This window comes from Acipenser ruthenus, chromosome 18, assembly GCF_902713425.1.
Source record: "Acipenser ruthenus chromosome 18, fAciRut3.2 maternal haplotype, whole genome shotgun sequence".
Classification (NCBI taxonomy): Eukaryota; Metazoa; Chordata; class Actinopteri; order Acipenseriformes; family Acipenseridae; genus Acipenser; species Acipenser ruthenus.
In genome coordinates this window covers 4002857-4017018 of record NC_081206.1, presented here as the reverse complement: position 1 = coordinate 4017018, position 14162 = coordinate 4002857, and the positions used below count along the sequence as shown (strand labels likewise).

Sequence of the window (14162 nt, the reverse complement as noted above, 5' to 3'; positions counted from 1 at the left end):
GTTTTACTGGGGTCATTTTCAATTCATTTCCAATTGTATAACACTGATATGAATCTTCTCTCAGCACGCATGGTAGCAAATTAATAGTCTTGACAAGGGAGTTGAGGTTGAAGTTATTTGCCTCGGAACTGACTCACTTTTTTTTTTTATTTCCTTCTCTTTAGCTAACGGGGAAGGAGAATGCACCCCCAGAGTCGGATCCGCAGCCGAGTGATACTCTGTTTCCGTGGAAACAGCAGCCGAGCTCCAATGGGCTGAGACGACAGAAGCGAGATTGGGTCATCCCGCCAATCAATGTGCCAGAAAATTCCAGAGGGCCCTTCCCCCAAATGCTTGTCAGAGTGAGTGGTGGAAGAAGTATAATGGTTTCTTTCTTTAATTAATGCAAGAGTTGTTTGCCAGGTCTCATTAAAACATAAAGCTGTTACAAAATGTGAACTCCATAAAACAAAGGAAACCAATAGATTGCACATTAGTTCCAACTAATAGCTATTAGCTAATAGCTACAGTACCATAGTAAATACCAAGGGTGTTATAGGCTACTGTTTGGTATTGCCGTTCAAAATGAGTGTCTATTGAGGCAGACTATTATAGAAATTACATAAATACACAAAAGATACAACTTTGTTAACAAATTCTTGGAAAGCCTAAAATGTTGATCATGACTGTAACTTTAGCTATTTTGCCTTTGTTGGTGTGATTTCTGTTTTTCAACATTTACTGTATTGTAATACCTGTCTGCTTATTTGAACTCATCTGTGCTGGTGGCCCTTGAGCAAGCAAGATGGCATTCACATGTGCTCCGTCCCCATGCTGTGGTCAGGATAGGCAGATCATTGGTGAATTTGGGTTGTGAGCACACCATGTTGGTTTTGAGATGCAGAATGTACTCCTCAGTAAGGTAGCACATTGGGGATTATTGTAGACATTACAGGTAGATGAGGTTCAGGTGTGTATCTGGGAAAGATTTGATCCAGAGATGCCTGCTATTGAGCCAACAGCTATTTCAAGTTGCATATAAATCTCCTAATATTGCTTGATTCACCACTGCTTTGGTAGAGCCCTTGGATTGAGATGGCTGAATTATTAAATGAAAACCTCTTTGGAAAAAGGATGCAGACAGCATGAAAATGAAGAAAGAATGTGTTGGCTGAAAAGCAGAGTGAAAATGAAAAAAAAAATAAATTAAAATGTAACAAGAAATATATGGTGATTATGTGGGAATATATGTGGGCAAAGAAAGAAAGAAAGACAGACAGACAGACAGACAGACAGACAGACAGACAGACAGACAGACAGACTTCCCTAATAGTAATCAATAAGTTCTGAAAATACACAAACCCTGTCACACCACAACCTTGAAGGTTTGCTCATGAACCTTAATAATTCACTTCTGCGGACTAGTTCATAAAAACATCAGTCAGAATAAAAATGATTATTGGTTTAGTGTTTCCCTTTTAAAATCTTAAGATCAGCTCTTTCGCTGTTTCCAAAATCTTCTCAACTTTTGCCTTTGGTTTAAGTTGTGCAGAAGTGCATTTTTTACAGCCCCCAGGGAACAGCAGGCAAAGCAAATTAAAACATTCTTTTAAAAAAAATAAATAAACTTTTCCCCTTGTGTTAAAGACTAAGAAGAGCACTTACTGAGCTGACAGCACTCCCGTTTTTGCAAGCTATGCACAAGCTAGAGCCGAGAACAGAGACTTCTGTGTGAAGCTTTCATCTGCTAGGGTCAGTTCAAATCAGAGACCTCTTAGGAATGTTGCATGCAACAAACATAATCCATGTTTTTGCTCTAAATAGACCTTTCTGGAACAGAATGATTCAGTTTGCACATAATTTATTCTTTGGCACACAGGACACAATCCAGCATGCTCAAGGATGCCCACATAGCAGTGCACCGTGTTCATTTGTATAAGCAGGCAGATCTCAATTGCATTTAAATGGGGTTGGGTGGGTAGACAGAACACAACGTAATTATTGAATATATATATATATATATATAGATAGATAGATGAGATCCATTCAAATGATTTATTTTTCAGATATTCCTTTATGGGGGCAAGGATCTGAAGGCTTTTTTAAATTAACTTGGCAAGGACATCAGAGTTAAACATCTGCTCTTCTTCTAAGTATAGTACCCACCCCCTACTGAGCTCCCATCGCTACCACATCCTACAGCTCCCTTGCTTAACTTCTAAGATCTGACAATAATTAGTGGTGTGGTTGCAGGTAACAGTGCAGGTGAGCATTTAGAAAATGAACACACAAGACTTAACAGCTCAGTGATATTCGATTTGAGGTTTTGCTTTTGTACAGTACACTGTGCCGACTGTTGTGATGTTAAGGCTGTCTTCTCATTTTGGTAAGTGGGAACAAGAAAATGGTTGTATAGCAACTGTACAGTTCATATCAACTTCATATAGATCATATTTAGTTCAAAGACGAGCAGGACATTTACTGTGTTGTTTAAATGAAAAAAAAACATTCCCTTGATTGTTTTCTTTGCCTGAGACGACAGAATGGAATGCACTGGAATGTTCTGAAGCCAGGTGATTTGATGGAGAGATATGAAGGTAGCAGAGTTCTAACGATATTCCGACAGACCCCTTGTAGCAGAGTGAGAGAGTGACATCATTACTCAATGTGCACAGCGATGTGGCTCTTTGGTACTTACGTTGTGTAATGATCTGTGAAGCCAATAGGCACAGTAATGAGGTGTTCTGTCATCAGACAGACCGTGCAGAATGACATCCCCGAGACACTACTGCTTATTCTCAACAGGTGATCCCCTCTGCCCACAGCTGAGGCTCACTTTAATCATCCCATCTGACAGCGATGGTCCAGAGATTGAATAGAGATGGACACCCCTTTCAAAAACCACCCTTTTTAAGTTGAGTTCAATGTCATAGGACAATGCAGGAATATCCATAAGAAATGGAACTGAATACATTTTTGGAGATACAGTAACAGTTGTGAATATGCATTGTATTATATTTGCTCATCCCAGCGGCTATTTACCAACTGCTGACGGACTGAACGGTCCGCACTGAAATTCCCCCCAGAAAGTCCTCCTTTCTGGTTATCGAATCCCAGTAAATGTTTTTTGATTTCCAGATTGATATTATTGAGAAAGGGATTGCTGGAAGATCCCCTGAGAAGACTGCAAAGCTACAATGTAATGTATCTAAAATGTGTAATTGAAATCTCTACACCAATACTGTGTACATTTATACATATGACTGCTTTAAAAATAAGTATCCTGCTCTCAATAAAATGTAGAACCATCTGCCTATTTATTTATAGCTTCCTCAATCACGTCCTCTCCAGTGAAGTGTAAAACCTGCCTTAATTCTTTTGAAATTGCTTTTAATGCTTGAAGCCCATGTTGCAAGATAGAGCAGCAAACTAAACATGCAAGTCTAATTTTTAAACTAGGCAGAGTTAATGGAAATACCTCTGTTCTACACTGGAGTATAATAAATAACAGACAAAAATGCTAGGTCTTGTTTGAATCACAGGCGACATGAATACAGCAATTTGGAAAATATTCTGAAAAACATGAGCCACTCTGTCAGAACAGTAAAGGGCAACACGCTCATGCTTCAAATCGAATTATCTGGATATCATCTGGATATCAAGCCTTTTCAGAGCATTAGGGAGGGCACCGTTGTTGACATGCATGCCCCCTTTAATATTTTACAGATGTAACTACAGGTCTATGAAGCACCTCAACAGCTAGCTGGTTAACTTCAGTCACTATATTTATTTAAAGCAATGATACAACTGGAAAGCAAGCTTGCTGATTCAGTGCAGATGTTTCAGTAGGTCTGAAACCCATTTATGGGGTTTATTTTGGTTTTTTTTTTAATGCTTTCCAAGCCACGGTTAATGCACATGAAGACATTGGTTTACCAAACTCTACCCAAGTTAGCGTGTCATCTCTATGAACATGGATTCTGTTATGTGATTGGCTTACAATTAACCACCATTAACTGATGCAAACAGTATTTTTTTCTTGGCTTGATACTGTGCTAAAAAGACCAGTTCAACTGCTTACATCGTCTAGTAAAGGTTAATATTGGCAAACAAATGTGTAAAAATGTGTAAAAACTCCCTATACGAACGTATTGCACATTTCACACCCTTTCAGCAGGCTGGGTTATCTATTGGTAGAACATGTTGGGACATTGATAGTTCAATCTGCAAAACATGTTCGTCACACTCTACAATGCACTATTTTGTTTGTGTTACGAGATTACTGAAATCCCCTTTTCCAAGCATACACTTGGTTTTACCACCCCTATTCTAGAGGCTGTGTTTTTTTCAGTGATTTATGTTTAGGATGTAAAAACAAATCCGACATTGGAGGTATTATCCCTAGTGTAATTTAAAACGATAACTAAATCAAATACCCAAGTGGTTGTCTTGAGGAAACTTAAAAAAGAAAGAAAGAAAGAAAGAAAGAAAGAAAGAAAGAAAGAAAGAAAGAAAGGCTGATGCTAACACAGTGGTGGTTGCCATGTTTAGAATACAACAGTCACGACAAAACCAAATTGATAGATTAGAATAAATACTCTGTGCAGCTGATATAGCTCTATAGGCTCCTGGCTCAGTCCTCTTCCCAGTAGGCCTAATAGACCACTTTGGCAGCTGTCTTCCAAGCCTGTGCCAAGATCATGTGGCTAAATCCAAGTATTTTATCTTTCTCCAGCATTCCCGGTGTGACATGTTTAAACACGAACCGTCAAAACCGCAGTTTAAAAAACGAACTACAAACAAAGGCGTCTGAATACAGTTCCATGGTATGCTGGGTATTTTTATTTATTTATTTGATCTCATATTATTTTATTTTAGTGTGACAGAAACCAAGACAAGCAAAATGTTCGGTTATTTATTGAAACTGGCGCTCCGCTCAAACCACAGACTCTTGGGATTATGCTATTTTAAAGTTCTGTTCTTTCCCATGACTTGGGGAAGGAACTGTGGCGAATTCTAATTCAAAGCTTTTAAAGATGTGGGTGCCCATTAAATTGAACAGAATTCATTTAATTAATTGGGTTTTAAATAAAACGGGAACTTCACAATAACTAGGGGAAGTTTCAGCGAAACAGAAACAATGTTTTTGATAGTTATCTCTGAAGTAACTCTACTTCTAAGTGTAATACATATGATACAAATACATATAATGAATGGTGAGTATGTTTGCCATTGTAATCATAAAACTTACAGTGGTGCGCTACAAAACTGCAGATGTTACCACATTTTACAAAGTACAGTAAATAATTCTTTAAGTCTTGGATAACTTACTGCATGTACAAATAATTAATTCAGCTTTCCTGTGCTAGATGCTTTGGTTTATTTCTGTTTGCACAGAGCCCCGACAAGTGTCCGTTAAGATGTTAAATACTGGGATCAATATCACTGCTAACTGGGATATAGTAAAGGCACCCATACGTACATAGCTCTGTTAAGGACTAGCTTATTGAGCTAGTAGTGAGCTGTGGCACCTCGTTCTCAATAAGGCGACCAGTAAAATAAAAAATAACTAATCCTCACATTAAATAATATAGTAATAATGGCAGGCTGTGGCCAACTAGTTTATCCTGCCCACTTTGTCATCTATTATAAGACCTTATAATGGTGCCCACGTGTAGAAAAGCTACAGAAGATTTGCACGCTTGGTCTTTGCTTAATGTCCAGGACTGTTGTTATATTTCATTGCATGCTGCTGTCGGGACACCTTTACATTGTTGCATACAGAGTGCTTATTTCCTCTTGACATCACTGGTCCTCCCTTGCAGTGAGAGCCAGGGGCTGTGTTCTTAGAGCTACAGTACAAACCACCAGTATATACACTAACTCCCCCTGCTGGACGCTTTTTATTATTCACATGCTTGATAGCATGGAAGGAAGGAAGGAATTCCCATTGTTATTATTTTTTTTTTACTTTCAAGAGAAAGACAATATAAGCAAAGAGAGAAATGTGTAAGTAGAGATGGGGGATGGAGTTGAAGCTTTTTAGTTTTCAAATGCACATCAGTCTCTCTTTTCCTGTTCCCCAGACCGTAATGAATAAATAAATATATTGAAGCTCACACATCAGTTCACAGAAATAAAGTTTCTGCTCACTTTCAAGCCATTCGGGTACCTGAAAGCGTAAGTACAATCCCCTTGTACTGTAGCTTGGGAAAAGTAGGCAGGTATTTAACTTCCTGTAATAGCCTGTAAATGTCTTTGGAAGATGGATGCGCAGCGTACCAAAGATTAAAAGTAATACAATTCAATAGAGGGTTCGAACATGTCTCCTTTTATATAGGTTAAAAAAATAGTTAATGTGGGAAAAGTATTAGAAGCCTTTACTTAAAACAGACACAAAGTGAACACATTAAAGAGTCCGACTCGCATTGCTAGTCTTACTGCACTAGCACTCAAAGGTGGGAGTATAATCATTAGCCCTAACTGTTTAATGACAGCCTTACCACTGGCTTTTTTTCCCTCTGTGGCCAAAACCAGTTCTAATGAGCCAAAACGATGACATGTCACAGCCATTTTTTTAATGAGAGCGTGACAGAATAAAAGCAACATAATTGAACAAATATTGAAGAAATAATATCTGAGCTTCAAAGTCCTAGGGCTTTTTATTGGATTAAAGCTAGACGATTTTAATGATCGAGAGATAACCTTTACTCAAAGATGGGTTGTGTTATCCTTAAAGGCTAAAGTAGCTGCCAGCTTGCCATCACTCAATGTTTGAATGTTTTAAATATATTCTGTTATTAAAGATATATATTGTGTAACTTAACAACCATGAGCTAGGCAATTATAAGTCATGACCATGTTTAACTTAACCCATTAAGTGCCATTGTCCTCAATGCTCACTTCTTTTTGGGAGCATTTTTAACTGGCGTCTACCTGTTATTTTAATTTTCTCTTTAACTATATTGTTATCATGACTTACTCTAATTGTGTTAACCACAAAAGTTACGTCTAAATGAAATGTATCAAATTACATAAATACAGCTTGTGTTCTGATTTTTTTTCAAAGCAAAATGTATATGTTACTGTGAAAATCCCCAGATACTCATCTAGTTATCATTGCAATCGCCCATGCAATCCAGGCTCATAGCCACTACCATCAGGCATCAAGATCTGCCAAGAATCTCTGGTGGCCATGTGTTTGGACTACTGTTTGAGACCGATTTTAACCTGGCACACAGTGACACCAGGTGGTCATGTGTTTTAACTGATGCACAGATGTAAAAGAGTAGTGTGTTGCCTCCAAACAAATGTAAAACCATGTGTAAGTGCCTGCACTGGCCAGACAAAAGCACTGTATTGTGGATACTGGAGTATCTCAGAAAGCCCTTGCCCACAAGAGTAGTTTCTAAGCGGTTTGTGATGTCTTCTTAATTACCTTTGGCAGCGCACAAGACATTAGTGAGACCTCAGAGGATGAAGTCTTTAGAGCAAGGAAGTGGTTAGGGCATGCAGGGGAACGTGAGAAGGTTTCTAACTGTGCCCATGTGTAGAAAGCTAAAAGAGGAATGTGCTCTTGTGGGCAGAGGTTCTGACACCAGTTTCCCCCGAAGCACACAGTCTGTCCGACTCAGCCTGTCACCTACTGCTCTTTGTTTAAGCTGCAGAAGTGTTATTGTATCGGATTGCATGCTGCTTCCCAGGATTCCTTTTCAGGCAGCCTGCGATTTTCTCCAACGCAGCAAATGGGGGCCAGGAAGTAAAAAGGAAAACTGCTGAAACATCAGAAATGTTTAGTTTGAAATTCTCCTAGAGCAGCATTCGGGTCTTTTACTGTAATTATACATATTGTGTTTCCATATACTTCGATCTATATCTGGACTTGATATTGTCCTTGCTAAAGCCGCAGGGACTGACAAAAGAAGTAAGTTAACTTCAGCTCGTGGTCTTTGATTCAATCAATCACTGAATGAATAAGAAATATGAACCTCTGCCCCTGAATTCACTACTGCCTTAGAACCTTAGAAGGGCTGTATTTTCCCTATTCTTCTTCTTCCATTGGGGAGATTGAGGGGATTCAATCTATTGCTAATGTTAGGATAATGATAATTTTGCAAAGCTGCCTCCATTCAGAATCAGTTCATATTCTAGCTCTTACTGCTGTGCTAATGTAGTAATTGGAAATTCATTTGTTAACTTCCATTAATGGGTCCAGGATTTGACTTCTATATGTTTCATGTTACTTAGCCATAGTAATTTTTACTAATTAATGCAGGAATTCTACATAATTTGAAGCAATTTTGTTGTTGTTGTTAAAAAAAAAAAAAAAAAAGAAGAAACTGATAAATGAAGTGATTTTGTGAAATTGTTTATTACTCATAGATTAATTTAGTTATTTTTGTATTTCTTTGCTGAACTGAAAAACATCTTTATTATATAAAAGGTTTCTGTTTAAATTTTAAAATTTGTAATCAAGCACATGTTTTTGTTTAAGGTGATAAAGTTGATCCACTGAAACAAACAGCCTTGCTAAAGATTTATTTTAAGAGCCAAATGAAGAGGGAAATCTAAATTATTATTATTATTATTATTATTATTATTATTATTATTATTATTATTATTATTATTATTATTTGCTGCATTGCACACAATGCCACTGTGACCAAACATTGTAATTATAATTTCGTTGACAGGGATTTTACTCGCCTTGTAAATTGCGTCTACACAATTGCACACAAACCTGTAGATCGAAGAGCAAAAAGGGAGTGGCATGGCTATGATATTAGTATTGGAACAAACCTCAAGAAACACTGCCTTTGATTTATATCCCAGAGATGTCTCCCCGTCACTAAAAAAAAAATGCCACGAAACATGCTTTCATTTCCTTTCTTTAAACACTTGTTTAATTCGAAAGTGGTAATTGCTGATTAAGCCAGACAAAAGCCCCAGTGAAAGGAGGTAGTTTACAGGTTTGAGGTGAGTTAAGTCGCCTCTGGCTGCAGCTGTCTTTCTTCTGCTTACTCTCACTCTCTCGCTGACACCCACATGGAAAGGAAAGAGGTTTCGATCATATCGACAGAGAGCCCAGACAAATAAGAAACAACATCGAGAAACAGAAGTAAAAATAAATGTCAAAGTTACATTTATCCTGCAGGTAGCAACGTAATGGACTCTCTCTGGTATTTAATAGTGCATAGACAACTCTTTAAGTACAGCAGACAAGCTGTAGGAATACTAACCAGAACACCCACAACTCACTCCCACCTATATTATCTTTACAACACTGTCATACCTTGCCAGCTATTTCCTTCCAGTGGCACCAACCAAATAGTCTAGTAAGCTGATACCTTAGGAACCTTTAGATTGTATTGACTAACCTCATCTAAACTGATGCTGTGTTTCCATTAGCTAGTGTTACTGTGCTAAGGTGCAATGCCCAAAGCAATTATTTCCATCTCCAAGGTAGTGCAGCGCTGTTTTAGAGATCCATGCTGGGAAATTACATTAGGTTTGCAGGGAGGTTGATTGGAAGAGTTGGTGTGAACATGTTCAGCTTGCTTTTACAGTTAATGTATATGAACTGTTCTTACTGCTGAGAACTCGACAGTTAAGTGTAGCCAATCCTTAACCCTTTACGGTACAAGGGACATACAGGTAGTGGACAAAAAAATGGAAACAGCAATGTAAAGTTGTTAATTAATAGGGTGTTGGGCCACTATGGTATCCCGCTCTGTGGAGTTCTCAGCGGACCGTTTTTGATGAAACTGGCTGCTCGCGCCCCAGGTTAAAATTGATCTGCAGTTGCTCGCCTGTTTTGCCTTGCACATCGAATTAATGCACGGATATCACGATCCTGGAGTATGCGCTTCCGCCCACTGTTGCCCTTTGCTGATGATGTCTTTCCCTCGGAGTTCCATGCCGACATCACCTTAGACACCATTGCTTTTGAAACATCAGCAAGTTGAGCTGTCTTGGTCACTGAAGCTACTGCCAAACAATCACCCCTCTTTCAAAGTCACTGCGGTCTCCTCTTGCAGCCATGCTAGCCATAATTACTATTTTTATACATGACCCTAAGCATGCTGGGATGTTATTTGCTTAATTAACGCATGAGCCACCCCTGTGTGGAAGCCCTTGCTTTCAATATACTTCGTGTCCCTCATTTACCCAGGTGTCTCCATTTTTTTGTCCACTACCTGTATGTGTCCCACAAGTAAAGTGATGATAACTTTATTATTTTTGCAATGAGGTGTACGAAACAGGTTTTAAAATTTACTGACAGGTTGGATCTGGTCATGCAAATTGTCAGTTTCCTTTTGATACTTGAGTCACTCTGAAATGTATTTCAAGAAGAAACCATTTGAACAGCCACTCAATTCCTTGTGTACCTTAGGGGGTTAAAGTCAGTAAAGAAACCAGAACCAGGACCTTATTGTTAATAAATGGAATTGGCAAGATAACATTAAAACGGAGGCGGGGGGCAAAGAAGTTAAAAATCAACATTTTAGAATTGTGAGAAAAAAAGGAAATTGAATTGTAACAAAATATATTTCTGGCAATTGGTTGACCTTTCTGTAGAAATAGTCGTGGTGAGAACAGAAAATGCAGTTCCCATTTGAACAAATGTTCTGATGTGAAACACAGTCGGAGTCTGTGAAATAAATGCTGTGCCTCATGATTTCAATCTCAGCCTGGCTTGGTTCGCTCTCCTGGGTTTCAATTCTTGATTGAAAAAAAAAAGAAGGGCATATGCTTGTCAGATCAGTGCATGGCAACAACTACTGTGTAGTTTGGGATTTGCATAGCAACTGCATGTCTAGATTTGAACACAGATGTCTTTTATTTTTATTTTTTTCTTTGTTGGAATTAAAAAAATGTAACATGTCAAATGAAATTGCAGTAACAGGATATTAAATTAAAGGCATTAGAACATATCACCCTAAGCTAAAAAAGAAGATATTAATATGAATAAATGTAAATGTCAAATGCTCCCAATTCAATTGAGGTTTAGCTGGGAAATAATGGTTTTAGGAACCATTTTTATTTAAATTCTTTATTTCTAAAATGAGATAATCAAATCAAAATATATAAAAGTCTCTGCATTTTCTGTATTTATTTCTGTTTAGATAGATAGATAGATAGACAGATAGATAGATATATAGATAGATAGATAGATAGATAGATAGATAGATAGATAGATAGATAGATTAAAGCAGTAAGATTATTTTTAACTGTTGCTGGGCCGCTTCATTTTCACTCTTGATGGCATGGAGCAGCGGAAACACCATGTTTTTTTAAAGATGGATCCTCAAGCAGTGTAATGCTGTTTACAATATGAATGCTCCGCTCAACATTCTAACTAGAAATGACCTTATTGAAATAATTAAACTGTAATTTAAAACACTCAGGTAGTAAAAATGGCTTGGTATCACAACAGGCTGTGAAGTAACTAGGTTCATTTTCTTTAGTTTCACTTCCCCGACTACAATGTACATGCGAACCCCATTGTGCATGTTTTAAAATGTCAGCCTTCAGAACAGAAGGTTTGCTTGACATGAATCCTGTCAGGCTTTGAAGACAACAAGAAGAAAGACCAAACGGATTCAAAAAACAAAGCTGAAAAAAAAAAAACCCTGCGTAACGCAATATTTGCTGATGTGCTGCAAGATTTCTAATGACACTCTGCGGTTGTGAAAACAAAATGTTAGGAGACGTTACACTGTTGAGCGATCATGATGTCAAGAAGGAATATTGTGACCCAAGGCTGTGGTTCCACCCTGTCTTTGACTGGTAAACAAAAGCCTTGTCAGGGGGTACAGAGTGGATTAGAACATGGGTTCTTAAGCCTTGACCCTCCTGGTCGCTTCATTATTTACAGCCAAATAGATATGTTTTTAAAACCTTTGGTATCTGATGCCTGTTGGGTTCCTGTGTGAAATTTGTTTTGAATCTGTCTGGTTGCTACTGGAAACTACACTGGGACTATCACAAGCAGGGATTGGCTGGTGATGAACCGCAGTTACTGACCATGCTTTACCTACTGTACTCTCCTAGATACATAAAGGACTACAGAGCTGAGATTTCAAGCACTTCATTTATAGATGCATACCTCTTGGGTATTGTCAAGTTTAAAAAATAACCTGCAAATTGCAATTGATGCTTTTTTTGACATTCCTAAAATACAGTGGAAGCATTTCTTGTCTGATTGGGCTATTCAAACACACACTGTACAATCAATGCATACAGACTGGGATACTAGTGTAATGACTTGTCATCTCAGCCCATTGCATTGAATGGAAAGGCGAGGCTGACACGAACCACAACCGTGCGGTTCAAAGACGAATGTTTTATCATTCAACTAAAGAGCAAGCTCTGTAGTTGATTACAAAAATATGCAAAATGTGATTTGCTTTTTAAGTTCCAGAGCGTGCAAAACTCTTTTTTTTATGACATAATGAATTCTTGCTATTTCTATTGCTTACATAAAATTGAGTGTGAATTCTGTCATTTCAGGACTACACACATAAAAATTCCACTAATTTACTCATTAAACCTACCTTCCTACCTGCATTCACCCACATATATTATATACATTCTGTGAGTGTGTGGGTGCACACAGACGAAGCAGAGAGTAGTTTCCAAAACAAATCACATTTTTGGGGGGGGGTCTGAAACTCCCAAGAAAAGGCTCCCTCTTAAACAGAAAAGACAATCCTGTTTGCGAGATAATGACAAAAGAAAATAAACAGTTCAAACAGGATTCATAAAACAAAACAAAAGACGATGTAAACCAACTGGACTGTCAGCCACATCCATACTTTGGAGAGCAACGCATCATCAGTAAAGCTAATACTGCCCCCAATATAATTTTTTTTTTTTTTTAAATCCTTCAATTTATTTGTATTATGTGGACAAGACCGGTCACATCATTCATAGAAGAAGTTAAACCTATAAATCCTGGCTTTCACATTTCACACGGTGTTGCTGTTAACATGGAAATCACGTGGAAAGGACACACAAAGTGCCTGGTAAGTGCACCTTGATGCTTGCTCTCTACACCCCTGTCTCCTCAGACCTGACATTGCAGGCGTTACTTGACATGTCACCTATCTGCTTGTCTTCCCTGCTTGTCACATCAAGCGCACCATTGGGAAGCCATCATGGAAATGAAAAGCTAGAAGGAGTAGAGATCTGGCAGAGTTCGATTTGCAGGGAGTAAATGGGATGATAAGTGAGCTGATAGCACTGATTGCCTTTCTGCTTACAAGGCTGAGTGTCCCTATTTTGTTTGCAGTCCGCGCTGGATTAATCCTGGAGGTTTGTGCACAGGCTGCAATCGGCTGTGGCACATCAGCCTCCAGGATTATCTAAAGAGTGGCATGCCCTCCACTGCTCGAGATTTATTTATTTGTTAGCTTACAGATATAGTATATTTTTGGATTGTTTCACAGTATTATATCCACTGTATTAGATTTGTTATGACTCCTCATATTAATCCCTATGTAGTTTTAGTTAGTTTAACCTACAAATCATTGTAAGCTAATTATGTGGTGAATATTATATATATAAAAAATGCACCATAATCAATGTAACTGTATTTTAATTCTGTTTAATTGAGTTTTGGCATCTCAGGAGTTGTGTTTGTTTGGAATGACCCGTACACTTCCAGTTGTTCTTGTTTGTTTTGCTTTTTTCATTTCGGAAAATCATGATCATCAAGGATGTGGTCTTGATTGCTGATTTCTGAGTGTATTTTCACTGCTTGCCTCCATTGCTGCGATTGCACAAAACCAATACTACAGTACCTACCTATATTCTCTGTTTGTTTTTAACTGAATTATGGCCGTTTTTATAAATGCATATAAAAAATATTTCTTTTTTAACTGGTTCAGATCCTAAAATGTCATTTGTAAAAACGCTCACATCTGGTCCTTGTAAGCAATGTTTAATGTGGCATGCATGAAAAAGAATTGGGTACATTCCACAAAATTACAGACTCTGTGTAGAAGGGCAAGCTGGTGGAGTGGGGTTAGGTAATAAAAGCCAAGCAGAAACAATCAAAAATCATGGAGAAAACATCAAAGTGGTGTTAAGGCTGTAATACCTCAGGTCTGTACTCACCTGTTCAGGTGTTTGTTGTTCACAACATAATGATTTTATACTTAAATATTTAATGTGATCAC

General features: G+C 38.0%; 1 protein-coding gene across 3 annotated transcripts in view; it reads left to right on the top strand.

Annotated features, from left to right (window-relative positions):
• LOC117422812 (cadherin-4-like) overlaps positions 1-14162 on the top strand; it is a 256978-nt gene that overhangs the window by 191762 nt on the left and 51054 nt on the right. For all 3 annotated transcript variants that reach the window (XM_058990899.1, XM_058990898.1, XM_058990900.1), the window contains one exon: positions 165-341. In XM_058990899.1, the coding sequence (XP_058846882.1) occupies positions 165-341 (177 nt within the window). The remainder of the gene's footprint in view (positions 1-164; positions 342-14162) is intronic.